Here is a 20,086-nt window from a genome sequence, read left to right as displayed (position 1 = left end):
AGCAAAATAATAAGTTTTAAATGTTTTTTACGAAACAAAGGCCACTTTAAAAAAAAAATGGTAGCCTCCATGGCATGTGAAATTGACCTTTTTTAAGATCTAATATTTAAATTATTATAAAACCTAAGATGACTCTGTTGCTCAATTTTAAAAAAGCACAACTTTTAAGGTAAAGTGCACTATAATGAATCATTACCCTATTTTACAGTATCATAGTAAACTGCAAACTGATGTTTTCGAATTTCCTCAGTCATATTTTGGGAAATCAGCTGTTCACTTACGTACGTAATAGAGGCCGAAGGGCCGTGAGAGCGGAGCTCTCCCTATAGGTAACACGTATATACATGTTTAAAAGGAAAATATAGAAAACTAATGAAATGGCGTTGATTCGAATACTAGTACGTGGACACATATTCATTTTGAATCTTGTGTACCCAAGTTCATGTCGTTCTGAGATGTTACATAAAATCCGTAAAAGCATGTAAATCTTTTAAAAAATCATATAATCACTCCTGGCCTCAATTAACGCGATTGTACCATGTCTCCTACGTTTGTGAATAAAAAGTTGCTGAACACCGATGCTGAATATTACGTCACATTGCACAGTTGACATCATTTGCATAGTTTCCCGCATTCAATGAATAGGCGGATTAAAAATGTCTAAAGTTAGAATACTTTGATTGAGCTCTGTCCTCACGTTAGGTGCTAACTTCAGGATATTTTTTGGATCTAAATACACTTTTTGCTTCGACTCAATTTACCAGCAAGCTAGTATGAAGAAGTAAAATGTTTGTTCTAGAAATCAAACTTTGATTACTGGTGGCCATATAGCTCAGTTAGTAGACTGGAGATTCAGGAGCACAGGGTTTTGACACAAATATGAGCAAACTTGTGTAATTATAGTATACACTCTATATACCAGTTTGCTCAGATTGTGTCAAACCCATGTGTACAGCAGACCCAGGTTCGAATCCTAGTCTTGTCCATTGCATTTTCTCCCTTCCTGTTACATTTCATGATGTAGACAAGCTCCTGGAACTGACAGGTGAAAATAGTTGTCAGGAAGTAAAGATCCTTGGTTGATTCCTTCAAAGAGTGAAAACATTAAGGAAAGAGAAATATGTTGGTCAGATGATTCAATTGTTGGTGGCCAGATAGCTCGGTTGATAGAGCACCAGACTAGAGATTCAGAGGACTCGATTGGTTCGAATCCCAGTCTGGTCCATATATTGCTTCTTATCTCCGTTACATTAGTAATATGTGTTAAGGCGTGACCGGTCTTCAGGCGTGACCGTTTTTGAGGGCTATGCAAAAACTACTGGCATTAGAATCTATATCCATATCAGTACATAAAATATCCCGAAATTAGTACCTAACATGTGAGGACAAAGCTCTATCAATTTGAAAGCATCCTAACATTAGATCTTGGATCCACCTATTCACTGAACATGGGAAACATAACGCAATTGATGCAAACAGGGCATTTTTACATCATATTCAGCATTGGTGTTGAGCATTAACTGAGGAGTAATTATAAGTGAATAAGAAAATAATTTAAGATTTACATGCTTATACGGATTTTATGTAACATCTCAGAACGATGTGAACTTGGGTATATGAGATTCAAAATGGAGAAATACATGTCCACACACTCATATTCATATTGATGCCATTTGGACCAAAATTTTCAAGTTCCATAGGTATAGTTTAAATTTTCATTAGTTTTCTATATTTTCCTTTTAAATGTATATATGAGTTACCTATCGGGAAAGCTGCAGTTTCGGGCCATGAGAGCACTTTGCCCTCTATTAAGTGTAATATTATTTTTGTTTTTATTACATGTTTTATGTTTTTGTAATTTAAGATTGTCTTACTATGTGTCAAATGCTTCACTGAAATTTCATCAATCATGGGCACAAAAGACAAAATGCTTCCTGAGAAGTGTAAAGCTGAATAAGTGGCCTACTAGACATGGAAAACCACCAGCATGCATCATAAAATGTGCTCTTTCTGTGTCTGTGGGATATAGTTTATTAACACTGAAATTCCCCACCGCTCATTGTGCACCAAAAGTCAAACATTCCCGCCTTCTGGATGACCATGGCAGTAAAGGATCTGGTGCTAAGTTTGATTGGGGACAGTTCCTGCAAATGTTGCTCCCCGAGATTTGGTATTTACTGGCTGCAGTGATGGTAAGTTGAGTATTTCAGTTTTAAAGTGATATGTACTTGTACTAGGTATTTTCCCTTGTTGGAATTGTAAATTTTCGTAGTTTGACTCCTGAATGGTAGAAGTTTTATTTTTGATTTCTGCAGTTTTGTTTCATCATAAAGAATTCTGTCACTGGTGTAAAACTTACTGTATGTTTATCCTGAAAATTCTAATCTTCTTGTGGCAGCTGCCAGTCCATTTTCTGCTGCATATTTTCTGAATATTGATTGACTCTTAGGAGAGTAGATTGTGTACAAATCCAGTTTTTTATATTTCTAAAATAAGTCTGATACTCTTTCATTGCTCTCTCCTATCAATCTCAGTCAGTGACTGTGACAAGTAGCTTTTCAAACTTTGTAGAATGTATTACCATGTTTATCATATTTTGAAATAGAAATGATGAACGGGGGCCGTTTCATCATTCATGGTGATTTATAACCACAAGTTCTATCAGCTATTATATTGTAATGAATTTGTGAATAATGATCAAGTAAAACTTTTTTATATTAGATTTACTATAGACATAAAACTTTTCAATACTTAATTTAGCTGCTATAACATAGCCCTCTCCAATTTTCAGCTCACCTGAGCCAAAGGCTCAACTGAGGTGAGCTTTGCTGATCAAAATTTGTCCTTTGTCTGTTGGCAATGTCGTAAACCTTTCAAATTTTCATCTTCTTCTCCAGAACCACTGTGCCAATTTCAACCAAACTTGGCACAAAGCATCCTTGCTTGAAGGATTCAAGTTTGTTCAAATGAAGGGTCACATCCCTTTCAAAGGAGAGATAATCACAAATATAAGGTGGGGTCATTTAAAAATCTTCCCCTCTAGAACCACTGGGCCAGAAAAGCTGAAATTTACATGAATTCTGCCTGACATCAGACATAGTAGAGATTCAAGTTTTTTTTTTTTAAATCATGAACCCCAGGAGTATGTTGGGTTAACAATAGGGGATCAAAGTTATACATGTGAATGTATAGGAAACCAAACTTGGCACAAAGCATCTTTTGATGAAATATGAAAAGCCATAACTGTCTACAAGGGCATATGATAATCAATGAATTTGTAGTCAAGTTTGATAATTAAATTTGATAATTAATGAATTTATAGTCATTACCTTTGAAAAGTTTTTTTCTGAACCAAGCTGCTTATATATAATGTAGTTTTTGCTCAAGCTAAAATGTTTATTGCTAGGAAATGCTGATCAGGTGAGCGATGTGGCCCATGGGCCTCTTGTTTTTTATTCTGACATTTTCAACAACAAAATAGTCGGAGAGGGCAACACTATAGCAGCTATACTTAATTATAATCAAATTACAGGTGAAATCATTGTGTAGATACCTTGCTGAACTGCTGAACTTGTTCTTGTATGAAGCTTGATACTAGTTTTATATAATTTCTCGATTTGGAATGTTTTGCAACTCTGTTTTTTGTGTAATTCCTAAAATTCTGACAGCAAAAACAAAATCCACCAGAGAAAATATAAGATATGTCTGATGCAGGAAAAACTCCTATTTCTACATTTCAAAACTAACATCAGCTCATCAGACATTTGTGGTGCTTGGATTTTAGAAATATATTCTAAATTGAGTACACAATTGTATAAAACAATTCTTTAAATCTTCCACAAATACAGAAGTGCAGATAAGGACTAACCCCCCCCCCCCCCCCCATATTTTTCTTAATAGTACGTGATACTATGTTGTATTCTTCTCTCAGTAATTGTGTAGTCAGTCATTGACAGTATACAGTACTATATATAATTCTTTGTAGGCTGCCGTTGTAATTAGTCATTGACAGTATACAGTACTGTATATAATTAATTGCAGGCTGCCGTTGTAATCAGTCATTGACAGGATTTAGTACTATATATAATTCTTTGCCGGCTGCCATTGTAATCAGTCATTGACAGTATACAGTACTGTATATAATTCTTTACCGGCTGCCATTGTAATCAGTCATTGACAGTATGCAGTACTGTATATAATTCTTTGCTGGCTGCCGTTGTAATCAGTCATTGGCAGTATACAGTACTGTATATAATTCTTTGCCGGCTGCCGTTGTAATCAGTCATTGACAGTATACAGTAATGTATATAATTCTTTGCCGGCTGCCGTTGTAATTAGTCATTGACAGTATACAGTACTGTATATAATTCTTTGCCGGCTGCCGTTGTAATCAGTCATTGACAGGATTTAGTACTATATATAATTCTTTGCAGGCTGCCGTTGTAATATAGTCATTGACAGTATACAGTACTGTATATAATTCTTTACCGGCTGCCGCTGTAATTAGTCATTGACAGGATACGTACAGTACTGAATATAATTCTTTGCCAGCTGCTGTTGTAATCAGTCATTGACAGGATTTAGTACTATATATAATTCTTTGCAGGCTGCCGTTGTAATATAGTCATTGACAGTATACAGTACTGTATATAATTCTTTACCGGCTGCCGCTGTAATTAGTCATTGACAGGATACGTACAGTACTGAATATAATTCTTTGCAGGCTGCCGTTGTAATATAGTCATTGACAGTATACAGTACTGTATATAATTCTTTACCGGCTGCCGTTGTAATCAGTCATTGACAGTATACGTACAGTACTGATGTATATAATTCTTTGCAGGCTGCCGTTGCTGCTGCGTTGGTTAATATCAAGATTCCACTTTTACTCGGTGATGTTGTCAATGTGGTATCTAACATGAATAAAGAGGCTACAAGCGACTTCATCAGTAATCTTAAAGTTCCTGCTGTCAAACTTCTGATGTTTTATGGTGTACAGGTATGGACCATCTTTATCAAGGTCACCAGGGGTATACATTCAAATGACCTTTTGTAATCAGTGCCCATCAGTCGTGCTTTCTTATCTTTCAAACCTATCAAGCCAGCTATACATGTAGCTGAAAAGTTTGATAGTGCAATCCTAAATATTCTCTGCTTCTGGGCATCTTGCACACAAAACTCATTTGTAGTTATTATGAGCAATGAGGTTTTACCAAAGCTATGAAAATTTGTGACCCCTACCTGGGTCTGAGGGTTAAGCCTTAGGCGTTATAGAAAATCTGTGACCCCTACCTGGGTCTGAGGTTAAGCCTTAGGCATTATAGAAAATCTGTGACCCCTACCTGGGTCTGAGGTTAAGCCTTAGGCGTTATAGAAAATATGTGACCCCTACCTGGGTCTGAGGGTAAAGTCTTAGGCTTCATAGATGGTATATTGTAAACCAACAGTTATTTGCGTACAAGAAATATTTTGTGAATATACATGTATTTATGTGAATAATCAGTCAATTTGCTAATGCATACATGTATGTTAGGTGAATAATGTTTTATCATCTGAGGTTATTTGCATTCAATACATTTCTCATTGCTGATTCACAAATAAAAATTTGATTTCTTTAAATGATTGCATATATACAAGAATTGAAATCTTTAAAAATCCTCTTCTCTATTAGTGACAAATATACATGTACTATGTGCATGTATATTAATATGTTATAATGATTCTATCTCTTCAAGTATGTGTTGTGTGTGTGTGTGTGTGGGGGGGGGGGGGGGGGAGGGGAGGGGGGCAGAATCAAAGTGTCAGAAAGGTGTTCATGTGACATACATGTCATTGGAAAGTTCTAGAGAAGTGGAACATGGATTGAGTACCGAGGAATGACAAAGTGGAAAATATTATAAATTAGTCATGTGACATCTCGCTGATGGATTGATTGTATTTTGTTTAACCTTCCTCTCGAGAATTTTTCACTCATATGGAGACATCATCATTACTGGTGAAGGCCTATGCTCGGGGCTTACAGATCATAAAGGATCATGGGTCTTTGTTTTTACTTTCTCAGTAGAGATTTCTTTTGAATTTTTTTAAAAGTCTGAAAGATAAAAGGGTTTTCCTGCCTACCAACCCATACAGGTTTAAATGATGGAATGCAAAGATAAAACAAAATATAACTTTGATCTCAATCTTAGAATTACTTTTTAGCTCACCTGATCTAAAAGCTCAATTCTGATCATCTCATCCAAGGAAAAATGTAAAAATGGGGTGGGGTCATTTAAAATTGTTTTCATAAACCACTGGGTCACAAGAGCTGAAATTTACGTGAAAGCTTCCTGACATATTCAAGTTTGTTAAAACCATACCTCCATGGGTAGGTAGGTTGGGGCCACAATAGGGGATCAAAGTTTTACATGCAATATAGTTTCTTCTCAAGAACCACTGGGCCAGGAAAGTACAAATTTATATGAAAGCTTCCTGACATAGTGCAGATTCAAAGTTTGTAAAAATCATGGCCGATGGGCCACTATAGGGGATCAAAATTTTACATACAAACATAAAGGGAAAATCTTTAAAAATCTTCTTCTCAAGAACCATGCACTGGGCCAGAAAAGTTTACATTTACATGAAAGCTTCCTGATATAGTGCAGATTCAAGTTTGTAAAAATCATGGCAATAGGGATAAAAGTTTTACATGCTAATATATAGGGAATATCTTTATATATGGGCCAAGGTGACTCAGGTGAGCAATTTGGCCCATGGGCCTCTTTCATGATCTGGAAATATACTGGGAATTTACTGTTACTTAATTGATTTTAAGAGTAAAACATGAGATATGTTGCACTTCACGGAAAATTTGTCTTTACAGGGTCTATTAACATTTACTTACATATCCTTGTTATCTGCTGTGGGTGAAAATGTTGCTCTTCGGATGAGAACGAAACTATTTGACTCCCTTCTACGTCAGGATATTGCATTTTTTGATACACATAAAACTGGGGAACTGGTTGACAGGTCAGAACAAAAAACTTGATTGATATCATGTCAAATAGATGTATAATACCTATTATTCTATAATTGTAAGTATAATATATGCTGGATTTCATATAGTAAGATTTATTTTTTTATGGGTCGATCTTTAGATTTTCAAGCATTGCCATATGAGGCTTAATTTCAGTGGTGTATTAATGAGGGAAAAATTTAGGCAAATAGATGTCAACTGTATATATATTTATGTCTTAATTCTTTAAGGTGATAGGGTATGGAATAAGTTAAATTAGTTTTGTGAAAAGTAACTCGGGTAACATCATGTGACAGGCAGATAAGAATGAAGAAAACAATGTTTAAAAATGATACATTTTCTTTTTGCAAAGTTTTTTAGTTTTTGTTGATGCTGCTTCAAGTGTTTTATAAAGGCAGTAAAGAGAAATTGTAATTCATTAATATTGTAAATTTTCTACAGATTAACATCAGATATCCAGGATTTTAAGAGTTCTTTCAAACTCTGTATATCTCAAGGACTGCGGGCAGTTACACAGGCAAGTTTTCACCTTAGTAATTATGTATGCTGTTTATATGTATTTTACGTTGTTCGTTACTGGCATTCGTAGGACAATCCCTACTTGAGGTGCATACATCTGGGGAACATTTATTCAAGACGTTCTGTCATACCCATTATTTAGTGTATAGAACATTTTCATTTACCAGTGTTTTGTCAATTTATACCTGCTGTATGTGGTTTCAATGTACAGTACTGTAGAATCATTTAAATTCATGGGGGCCAATTTTCGTGGATTGCTAAATTTTTACGGGTCTGTGGGGACGTGATTTCGTGGATTTATATATTTGTAAGATTCTTGTATACTAGTTGTCTTTATTCATTGAGGATGTAAATTCGTGGATGAGGAGTACCCACGAATTCCACGAAAATTGAACCACCACGAATTCTAATGATTCCACAGTATTTTATTCTTTTATCGTTGTCGATTACTAGTATATGATATGCTTTGATCAAGTCTTCCAGATGAGGTTTGGAGACTCATTGTTTGTACTCAGTTCTTCCTTTTCTCTGTCTCTCTGATGAAGTTTGGAGACTCATTGTACTCAGTGCTTCCTTTTCTCCGTCTTTCTGATGAGGTTTGGAGACTCATTGTTTGTCCTCAGTGCTTCCTTTTCTCCGTCTTTCTGATGAGGTTTGGAGACTCATTGTTTGTCCTCAGTGCTTCCTTTTCTCTGTCTCTCTGATGAGGTTTGGAGACTCATTGTTTGTCCTCAGTGCTTCCTTTTCTCCGTCTCTCTGATGAGGTTTGGAGACTCATTGTCCTCAGTGCTTCCTTTTCTCCGTCTCTCTGACCATGAACATTAACACTGCTATAACTGTAGAACTGGGACTAATAGTGACATGGGATCTATAGAAATGATGAGAGGATGATATGACCTACAAAACTAGTATCAAGGTCAAGAGACTCCAGTGACCTTGACCTCTGACCTTGGAACTTAAAACAAAACTGGTATTACTTCAGAACCAGGTCTGATAGAGACATGGGATCTTCAGAAAGGATGATGGGATCTACAAATCATGTCTCTCCCCTTCCGGGGTGGGGTCGGACAAATTGTTTTTGTACTTTCTGTCACAAAATCTTGTGAATGCTTCTCCTTCTATATGGCTTATCGGATAGACTTAAAACTTTGTACAATGCTTGGATCATTGCCATATATAGATGTGCATGTTAATGGGATGGGAGGATCCAATTATTCTCGTTAAAGTTGTATTGGATCTAAGAGGGGTGGAGGATGTTAGATAGCTTGTGAATGCTTCACCTCCTATATGACTTATCGGATAGACTTGAAACTGTTTTCAATACTTCAATGCCATTTGCAGATGTGCATATTGTAGGAACAGGAGGATCCAATTATTTTCTTAAAAGTTATAGTGGATCTAAGAGGGGTGGAGGATGTAAAATAGCTTGTGAACATGTCTCCTCCTATATGACTTATCTGATAGATTTGAAACTTTGTACAATGCTTCTTGCCATTTGTAGATTTGCATATTGTTGGGATGGGAGGATCCAATTATTTTCCTAAAAGTTATAGTTGATCTGAGAGGGATGGAGGATGTTGAAATAGCTTGTGAATGCTTCTTTTCCTATATGTCTTATCCAATAGACTTGAAGCTTTTTACAAAACTTCAATGCCATTTGCAGATGTGGATATTGAAGGTACAGGAGGATCCAATTGTTTTTTTAAAAGTTATATTGGATCTGAGGTGTTGAGAATTTAAAATAGTTTGTGAACATGTCTCCTATATGGCTTATCGGAATTCATAATGTCTATGTTCCTGCTCATGCTTTCTCCTCCATACCATGCAGTTCAATGAGGGGAGGAGGTTTCATTTGGAGCACTTCCACCTTGGGAGCTGGGGTAGACATTTGTTCTTCATAAAAACAACCTATAGTTAATACCAAGTTCAAATGACTCCAAGAATCTTGACCTCTGACTTTGAACATAAAAACTGGTCTAACTGTAGAATTAATATAGAGACATAGGATCTTCAGAAATGATAAGAGGGTACAAACTGGTTTCAAGGTCAAATGACTCCTGTGACCTTGACCTTGAAAACATGTATTACTTTAGAATCAGGACCGATTGAGACATGAAAACTTCAGAAATGATAAAAGGATGTTGTGACCTACAAACAAGTATCACCAGTGACCTTGGCCTTTGAACATGATCATAAAAACTTGTATCAGGGTCAAGTGAATCCAGTGGCCTTGACCTTTGACTTTGATTATAAAAACTTGTGTAGCTTTTTAACCAGAAGTGATAGAGACATGTGATTTTCAGAAATGATGAGAGGATGTTGGGACAGGGTCTACAAACTAAGATCAAGGTTAAGTGACACCAGTTTTACTAAAGGAAACAAAGGGATTTTTTTTTCAATTTTCAGAATCAAGGTCTCTGGGATCTAGATTTTTAAAATAAGATTAAAATTGGAGTGGATTTTGTGCAAGGGAGTTCATTAATGTGCCGGGGGAAAATAGTAGTACTCGGAAAAAGCCCACTTTTATACAACAAGTACTTCGTTTTGGAGCTCTGACTTTATAATTGGCAGAAAATCATATCTTGTTGTCCGGATACTTATATGTATATCCTCATGATACAAACAACCTAGATATTCATTCCTTAAATAAATCTCAGAAGAGAAAAATCCTAACACTTGATAATCAATAAACTGGGTGTTTGCATGAAAGGTGAAGATAACGAACAGTGATCAATCTCATAACTCTTATAAGCAATACAAAATAGAGAGTTGGGCAAACACGGACCCCAAAACACACCAGAGGTGGGATCAGGTGCCTAGGAGGAGTAAGCATCTGCTGTCGACCGGTCATACCCACCGTGAGCCCCATATCCTAATCAGGTAAACGGATACAGTTTGTGATAACACACCCCCCCCCCCCCCCAATCAGACGATAGATTTGTTGTTCATACTATGTGTGATGTCACCCTATCAGATGACAGGCTTTCCTTTTTATTTTTGTTTGATGATTAAGCTGTTTGAGATGATTTAGGTTGTATGATCAGATCATGCAATGTGCCTTGTGAACAATGTGTGATATCATGCAATGGCTCTTGTGAACAATGTGTGATATCATGCAATGTCCCTTGTGAACAATGTGTGATATCATGCAATGTCCCTTGTGAACAATGTTCGATATCATGCAATGTCCCTCGTGAACAATGTGTGATATCATGCAATGTCCCTCGTGAACAATGTGTGATATCATGCAATGTCCCTCGTGAACAATGTGTGATATCATGCAATATTCGTCGTGAACAATGTGTGATATCATGCGCAATGTCCCTCGTGAACAATGTGTGATATCATGCAATATTCCTCGTGAACAATGTGTGATATCATGCAATATCCCTCATGAACAATGTGTGATATCATGCACAATGTCCCTTGTGAACAATGTGTGATATTATGCAATGTCCCTTGTGAACAATGTGTGATATCATGCAATATCCCTTGTGAACAATGTGTGATATCATGCGCAATGTCCCTCATGAACAATGTGTGATATCATGCAATGTCCCTTGTGAACAATGTGTGATATCATGCAATGTCCCTTGTAAACAATGTGTGATATCATGTAAAATGCCTCGTGAACAATGTGTGATATCATGCAATGTCCCTTGTGAACAATGTGTTATATCATGCAATGTCCCTCATGAACAATGTGTGATATCATGCAATATCCCTCGTGAACAATGTGTGATATCATGCAATGTCCCTTGTGAACAATGTGTGATATCATGCAATGTCCCTTGTGAACAATGTGTGATATCATGCGCAATGTCCCTCGTGAACAATGTGTGATATCATGTAAAATTCCTCGTGAACAATGTGTGATATCATGCAATATCCCTCATGAACAATGTGTGATATCATGTGCAATGTCCCTTGTGAACAATGTGTGATATCATGCAATGTCCCTTGTGAACAATGTGTGATATCATGCAATATTCGTCGTGAACAATGTGTGATATCATGCGCAATGTCCCTCGTGAACAATGTGTGATATCATGCAATATTCCTCGTGAACAATGTGTGATATCATGCAATATCCCTCATGAACAATGTGTGATATCATGCGCAATGTCCCTTGTGAACAATGTGTGATATCATGCAATGTCCCTTGTGAACAATGTGTGATATCATGCAATGTCCCTTGTGAACAATGTGTGATATCATGCAATGTCCCTTGTGAACAATGTGTTATATCATGCAATGTCCCTCATGAACAATGTGTGATATCATGCAATATCCCTCGTGAACAATGTGTGATATCATGCAATGTCCCTCGTGAACAATGTGTGATATCATGCAATGTCCCTCGTGAACAATGTGTGATATCATGCAATATCCCTCGTGAACAATGTGTGATATCATGCGCAATGTCCCTTGTGAACAATGTGTGATATCATGTGCAATGTCCCTTGTGAACAATGTGTGATATCATGCAATATCCCTCGTGAACAATGTGTGATATCATGCGCAATGTCCCTTGTGAACAATGTGTGATATCATGCGCAATGTCCCTTGTGAACAATGTGTGATATCATGCAATGTCCCTCGTGAACAATGTGTGATAAGACTGTATGGTACATTTATCCTCCTTCTATGTGACACATGTAGCTTCCTCAATGAATAGGCTATTAAACTTTGTGTTTAGGGGTGGTGTTACATTTCCTTTCTGGATAATGGACTGTGTGTTCAAAGATGGTGTTACATTTCCTTTCTGGATAATGGACTGTGTGTTTAAAGATGGCATTTCATTTCATTTCTGGATAATGGACTAGCTGTGTGTTTTAAGATGGTGTTACATTTCCTTTCTGGATAATGGACTGTGTTTTAAGGTGGTGTTACATTTTTTCTCTGGATAATGGACTACCGTATGTGTTTAAAGATTGGGTTACTTTTTCTCCCTGAATAATAGACTGTGCATGTTTTAAGTTGGTGTTACATTTTCTTTCTGGATAATGGACTGTGTGTTTAAAGATGTTGTTACAGTTTTTTCTCTGGATAATGGACTAGCTGTGTGTTTAAAGATGTTGTTACATTTTTTTTCTCTGGATAACGGACTATGCAATGTGTTTAAAGATTGGGTTACTTTTTCTCCCTGGATAATGGACTGTGTTTTAAGGTGGTGTTACATTTCCTTTCTGAATAATGGACTGTGTGTTTAAAGATGGTGTTACAGTTTTTTCTCTGGATAATGGACTATGCAATTTGTTTAAAGATTGGGTTACATTTTCTCCCTGGATAATGGACTGTGTTTAAAGATGGTGTTACATTTCCTTTCTGAATAATGGACTGTGTGCTTTAAGGTAGTGTTACATTTCCTTTTCAGACAATAGGCTGTGTGTTTACACTGTATACAATATCTCCCAAACTGACCGTCCTCATGGTGACTGTAATTCCAGCTATTATTGGGGTGGGAACTGTGATGGGATCAGGATTACGGGCTCTTTCTAAAGATGCACAGGATCAGGTAAGATTATTTATCAAAGGTCATTTGGTTAAGGTCAAGGTAAACTGTTAAATAGACTGCAATGGCCCATAACTTAGTATCATAACTGAAGCTGATACAAGATAGACACAAACTTAATGTCAATCATGACCAAACACATTGTGTCATGACCTGAAATTTTATGTTAGTTAGTTCAGGTAACTGCAGGTACATGTAAATACATGTGTTAGAAATACTTGTTTCAGGATGTGAAGTGATAAAGCGTAAGAGTTGAAGCTCATATTGGTACAAAATTTGCTTATTACTAAAATTGTTGTGACCGTGAACTGTGGTCACCTAAATCGAAGCCATTCAGTTTTCAGAGTCTGAAAGATGCATTTGTTGCACCAACAATATGCAACTTGACTGTTCTTTCAGATGACACTCGGGTTACTGCTATGGCCTGTTGTTCCATAATATGAAAGTACGAAAAATAAGGTGAAATTTATCAGTATTCCACTATGACGATTGGTGCATTTTTGTGTATATGATGTCATAATTCTGACCAATGTCCTGCATATTTTAAAGAAGAAGAAAACAGTTGTAGTAAATGGGTGATACGTTGTTTATGACATTATTACACTGAGCACCTCTAGTACTATGGAATCATTAGAATTCGTGGCGGCTCAATTTTCGTGGAATTCGTGGATACCCCTCATCCACGAATTTACATCCTCAACAAATAAAGACAAAAGCAAACATTCCAGAGTTATCTTTCTTACAAATATATAAATCCATGAAATTATGCCCCCACAAACCCGTAAAAATTCAGCAATTATCCACGAAAATTGGCCTCCACGAATTTAAATGATTCTACAGTATACTCTGTAAGACAATGATGCAATGACCTGTTATTTTGTCTATTTTGATTAATCACAGTAGATAAATGTAGCTAATTTGTGGGAAAAGTCTGTTCATTTGAACTCTTTGCATTTGTAACCTTTCAAAATCAAATTTTGACATTTTCTACCGCAAAATGATGAGAACTTCACGACTCCTGTTCCTTCCTCGACTTTTGTACACACGCTGTACCAGAATCATTCTGTTCATTTGTTTGGTGCTTTCAGGTTGCCAAGAGCACGGCTGTTGCTGACGAGGCAATAGGAAATGTCAGAACAGTGAGAGCATTCGCCATGGAAACAAAAGAGAATGAGTAGGTTTAGATTTTAATAGCTAGTCTTAGAAAGTAAGATGAAATCTTTAATGGCTGGAAAGTAAGGTGAAATTTTTAATGGCTGGAAAGTAAGATGAAATCAAAGTAAGATGAAATCTTTAATGGCTGGAAAGTAAGATGAAATCAAAGTAAGATGAAATCAAAGTAAGATGAAATCTTTAATGGCTGGAAAGTAAGATGAAATCAAAGTAAGATGAAATCAAAATAAGATAAAATCTTTAATGGTTAGAAAGTAAGGTGAAATCTTAGATATGAATTTCAGGTTTGTGTATTCAGTGGGATTATTTGATAGTCTGCATTCTTTCAAGTCATCTAGAATATCTTTCTTAAGAATAGACAATTAATTATCAATTGCTAAATGTGAAATACCATTCAGACACGGTACATGTTGTAGACTGACCACAAGGGTACATTTTTAATGTATATGAGCTAGCTTTCCTTTCTAAGCTACTTAATATAGACCTCCCAAAAACTTCATTAGAGATAGAGCTATTTGTTTGTCAAACTGATTTGTTTATCATATTATGTACAAAGGAATACTACAAATGTATATATTAATAATTTTTAAACAATACATAAAATATAACCTAGTTCAGGACAGTTTAACACGTTTTTCATTTTATAAAGCGTAAACTGCCTCAAACCAGGTTATATCATATAAATTGATCAAAGATTAGCATCACTCCTGGACTGAAAAGGAGGAGAGAATGTCCGCAAATTATCTGACTTACTGTATGAGATTATTAATGTGTACATGTACATCTTACAGATTATACAGTCAGCAAGTGGAGCTGTCTAGGAGGATGAATATTAACTTAGGTTTAGGCATCGGAGCTTTTCAAGGTCTCTCCAACATGGCTCTAAATGGTGGGTATTAACTCCACTTGTTTTCCTCAAACAGAATGCTTTAGCATTTTATGAGCCTGTTTTCTTTTAGCTTACTGATGCTGCAGATTCGTGTGAGATTCCCTGATCTATGGTTTGTCTGGCCTGTTTCTTTCTATACATTTGTGATCTCATTTTCTGTTGTCTTCATATTTCAAGTAGTATATGCACAATACATTCTTAAAAGGACAGGATTTCGTTTTCTTCAAATGATGTCACTTCTCAAGGGGTGGTGATTGAAAAAATTTGAGATATTTTGGGTCTGTTTGAAATATAAAAAAAACCACAGAGTGCATCCAGACATACAGACTGTAAGATTGGCTTCAGATTCTGAACGTGACTCTGTCCTAATATTTCCAGATGAATGACCCAAGTCTTTTTTTATTAGCAGCTTCCATGCCATTGACTTACATGTATCTAATTAGATTAAAAAGTTTTATTGCCTGCTCTTCCACCAGTCCTAGGTAGATGCAAGTAGAATACATTTGTAGCCCCTTGGATTGACAGACTTGGGCACATAATACCCGGCATATGGTGTCATCTCGGTATATTGTCAGAACTTGTCCCAGCCTATTTTGGTGAGGGTATAGCATTATAAGGAGTTTGACCATTTTAGTTCACCAATTTGGAAAAAAAATGTGGTTGATCAATTGTCCTTTTATTGTCATTCACATATGACAAGATACTGGTATGTGAATGCATGAAATAATGTTTTGCTTTAGTTCTTTAAAAAACTTTGTAAAATAGTGGGATGTTCTGCACTTGTGAAATTGTAAAACACATAAGAAAATGTACAGCCATTTCATTTGTGTCATGGTAGGTTCTATGATGACTGAATACGCTGAGCGATTGACAAACACATGTAATGGCTGCAACTTTTGTCTGAAACACAAACTATGAAGTCACACACATCAAATACACACAAAGGTCACATGATATACAAAATTTACAACAGATTTCTCTGTTTACGCATGGACAATTCTACTGGACAATTTCAGAGACAATATTTAAATGATTGTATTCCAGCTATTATTGCAGTTATCTATACTTACCTCTTGTCAGGACACACCCTAAATGTAGATTGATTGTGGTTCACATGACAGATCAATGTCACCATTGTGTACATATATCATCATGGCTTCTGATCCTTGGTTGTTGGGGTTGTTAGCAGGAAATGAATATTGGTAATTTGACCTTATGAACCTGAAAATGGGTGGCAGATGGTGATAGACAAGTTTGGCATTATATCAGGGTTTTTAAGCTGGTATGGATTCTGTTCTACACATTTCGATGGAGGTATGAGAGGGTGGTGATATAACGGGTGTTGATAGATTGGGTGGTGATATAACGGGTGGTGACAGATCGGGTGGTGATATAACAGGTGGTGACAGATCGGGTGGTGATATAACAGGTGGTGACAGATCGGGTGGTGACAGATTGGGTGGTGATATAACGGGTGGTGACAGATCGGGTGGTGATATAACGAGTGGTGACAGATCGGGTGGTAATATGACGGGTGGTGACAGATCGGGTGGTGATATAACGGGTGGTGACAGATCGGGTGGTGATAGAACGGGTGGTGATAGATCGAGTGGTGATATAACGGGTGGTGATATAACGGGTGGTGATATAACGGGTGGTGATAGATCGAGTGGTGATATAACGGGTGGTGATATAACGGGTGGTGACAGATCGGGTGGTGATAGAACGGGTGGTGATATAACGGGTGGTGATATAACGGGTGGTGATATAACGGGTGGTGATATAACGAGTGGTGACAGATCGGGTTGTAATATAACGGGTGGTGATATAACGGGTGGTGATATAACGGGTGGTGATATAACGGGTGGTGATATAACGGGTGGTGACAGATCGGGTGGTGATATAACGGGTGGTGATAGAACGGGTTGTAATATAACGGGTGGTGATATAACGGGTGGTGATATAACGGGTGGTGACAGATCGGGTGGTGATATAACGGGTGGTGATAGAACGGGTGGTGATATAACGGGTGGTGATATAACGGGTGGTGATATAACGAGTGGTGATAGATCGGGTGGTGATATAACGAGTGGTGACAGATCGGGTTGTAATATAACGGGTGGTGATATAACGGGTGGTGACAGATTGGGTGGTGATATAACGGGTGGTGATATAACGGGTGGTGATATAACGGGTGGTGACAGATCGGGTGGTGATAGAACGGGTGGTGATATAACAGGTGGTGACAGATCGGGTGGTGATATAACGGGTGACAGATCGGGTGGTGATATAACGGGTGGTGACAGATCGGGTGGTGATAGATCGGGTGGTGATATAAGGGGTGGTGATATAATGGGTGGTGATAGATCGGGTGATGATATAACAGGGGGGATATACTGAGGTGGCACTGTATTTGCACGGTATCAGAGAATTATAGGAAGTTGATCACATGTAGACGTTTCTGTGTTACAGGGATAGTGTTGGGGACAATGTTTGCTGGAGGGTACCTTATGTCTGGAGGGGAGATAACTGCTGGAAATCTTATGTCCTTTCTGGTCTCCTCCCAGACTATTGAAAGGTATATCCACTTGTTTCATGTTTTATTAGTAATGTAAATCTTATACAACTCCTGTTACAGAATTTGATTTCAACTTAGATTTACCGTTAATATCAATATTTCTCTTAAATGACTCGGAAATTAGATTTCTAATGTATATTTATAAAGCCAGATCACATGGAAACCTAGCTTGAACAAGTTTTGCTTAATACGCAGTGTACGGGATTGTACATTCTCTCTGTAGTTTCCAATCTGTCAAAACGAAATTTTTGAAATGTCATTGTGCTAGCTAGTGTTTACAATATCTGTTTCAACAGGTCGCTGGCTCAGATGTCGTTTTTATTTGGAAACGTTGTTAAAGGAATGAGTGCGGGTGCCAGAGTATTTGAGGTATGCTTTAGATAATTTTCTTCTTTTGTTCACATATATATTAAACATGATATGTTTATTGTCTGTAACATGATACTACTGGTGACATATACACTTAGATATACAACATGTATGACTTTTATTTAGTTTATTAATCATCAACCGAAGATCCCGATCAGGGGAGGAAAGACAATCCCTTACTTTACCTTGAAAGGTGATGTGGAATTTGAACATGTCAGCTTTTCGTATCCAACGCGAGCAGAGCAGGTAAAATCAATGATGGCAGGGATTATTGTTCAATATTAATTTTTTTAAAAAGCTGAAAATTTTGTTTCCAAAAATAAGATTTTGATTTATCATCCTTTGTGCCAAGTGTTTACTAGTTTATAATATGGCATCAGTGAGTGTCTCAGTGATATGACTCATTGTTCAAATTCATATATTACATGTATACATATATACATATGTATAATAGAATCAACAAATATCGATACAGATTTTCTACTGCTTTACTTTAAATACCCATTATTTGGAATGGGTCTGGTTTATTTTCCTAAATTGTAGTCATTACTTTCATTTCTATTGGTAGATGTTCTATGTTTAGTATCTTTGATTTGATTGGTTACATAATCGTATAAATACTCAAATTAGCACTCTCGTTGATCAGTGAGTCAGTGGCAAAGTTTGGAGGAACTTTACCTTTTCCTCTAACCTTTGCTAAGTTAGTATAAATTCTTTTTTCTTTTATCAAGCCAAGGTCTAAATTTTTCTCTTAAATATTTGAATAAAACCGCTCATTCGATGAATATCAGTAGAGATTTAACAAAAACAGACAAACACGATTTCTAAAAACGACATAGCTCTTAATGTTAACGAACTTTAATTTATAGCTCAAAGTGGGTTAACTTAACTCACTTTAAAGATTTAGCATATAGAAATTCAAATCTGTATGATTACTAAATGAGTAATTCTATTTATTTCAGTTTTGTACTTCTTGTACAGATTTAAGAACCTTAATATCACAACTGAATATTTTAAGGCAAAATTCAGCTCTCAACCCACTTTATTGTCCATAGTAGGATAGCTTTACTCATTTTAAAAGTGGGTTCATTTAACTGGCTAGTGTGAAGACTTTGTAAGTTATTGTAAGTTTTGTAAGTTATTGTAAGTTTTGTAAGTTATTGTAAGTTATTGTAAGTTTTGTAAGTTATTGTAAGTTTTGTAAGTTATTGTAAGTTATAAACCCACTATTACTTCAGTTGACCCTGATTAACTATGGCCCTTAGTATCATTTTTAATCTGATACCGTACTTATTTTATGATATGGAATAGAATACATGTATGTCGCATCAGTTCTCAATGTGTCTTAGTCAGCATAGAACCATATCTTAGTCAGCATAGAATCATTGGTTGTTCTATCATCTTAGTCAGCATAGAGACATTGGCTGTTCTATCAATAAATATTGTTAATAAATATTATCATTTCAATACTACTCAAAGGGACTGATTCACGATTTTCCACAAAATTTTCTTTTTCACTTTTAATGATCAAAATCTACTGTGTAATGTGTTTAAAAGATTTCACACAAAAATTATGGTTATGCATCATCGCAGAAGCTCATTTTAGAGAGTTTGTTATATGTTTTGTAAACAAAGATTGCAGTGTGTTATTGTTTACGAAATTTTCAAAAGAATTAGATATCGATCTAATTTTATCATATCTTTCACATTTCAAGCATTTTTGGGGTAAAATATGTCATCTAAAAGTTAAAATTTGTGACTATGCAAAAATTAAGATGCTTTATATTACAAAATCAATATTTCACTTGTTTATTTGTATACACAAAAAGACTCGAGTCTTTGTTTACATAACACAGATTTAAGGTCAAAATATTGCTTTTAGTCTTGCATTCAGAAGGTCAAAATTTTGGCTGTCAACATTAAATGAGTTATAGTTTTAATGTTTAACATTGAAAATGAAAAATATTTTTATCAAAAATCGTGAACCTGTGCCTTTAAAAGCCTTTTTAAAAAAAGTGTCGTTTGAGA

The 20,086-nt window shown here is 36.2% G+C and overlaps 1 protein-coding gene across 1 annotated transcript in view; it reads left to right on the top strand.

Moving 5' to 3' along the window:
* Positions 1–43: 43 nt before the first annotated feature.
* LOC125646791 (mitochondrial potassium channel ATP-binding subunit-like) overlaps positions 44–20,086 on the top strand; it is a 39,804-nt gene continuing 19,761 nt past the window's right edge. The window contains exons 1-11 of the mRNA XM_048873324.2: positions 44–169; positions 1,865–2,192; positions 4,844–4,999; positions 6,863–7,008; positions 7,457–7,532; positions 12,912–13,052; positions 14,138–14,223; positions 15,014–15,111; positions 17,584–17,689; positions 17,986–18,058; positions 18,185–18,304. Of these exons, the coding sequence (XP_048729281.2) occupies positions 129–169; positions 1,865–2,192; positions 4,844–4,999; positions 6,863–7,008; positions 7,457–7,532; positions 12,912–13,052; positions 14,138–14,223; positions 15,014–15,111; positions 17,584–17,689; positions 17,986–18,058; positions 18,185–18,304 (1,371 nt within the window). The 5' untranslated portion in view covers positions 44–128. The remainder of the gene's footprint in view (positions 170–1,864; positions 2,193–4,843; positions 5,000–6,862; positions 7,009–7,456; positions 7,533–12,911; positions 13,053–14,137; positions 14,224–15,013; positions 15,112–17,583; positions 17,690–17,985; positions 18,059–18,184; positions 18,305–20,086) is intronic.

This window comes from Ostrea edulis, chromosome 6 (assembly GCF_947568905.1).
Source record: "Ostrea edulis chromosome 6, xbOstEdul1.1, whole genome shotgun sequence".
Taxonomy (NCBI): domain Eukaryota; kingdom Metazoa; phylum Mollusca; class Bivalvia; order Ostreida; family Ostreidae; genus Ostrea; species Ostrea edulis.
The sequence above is the reverse complement of the archived record's forward strand: the minus strand, read 5'-3'. Positions and strand labels throughout refer to the sequence as shown.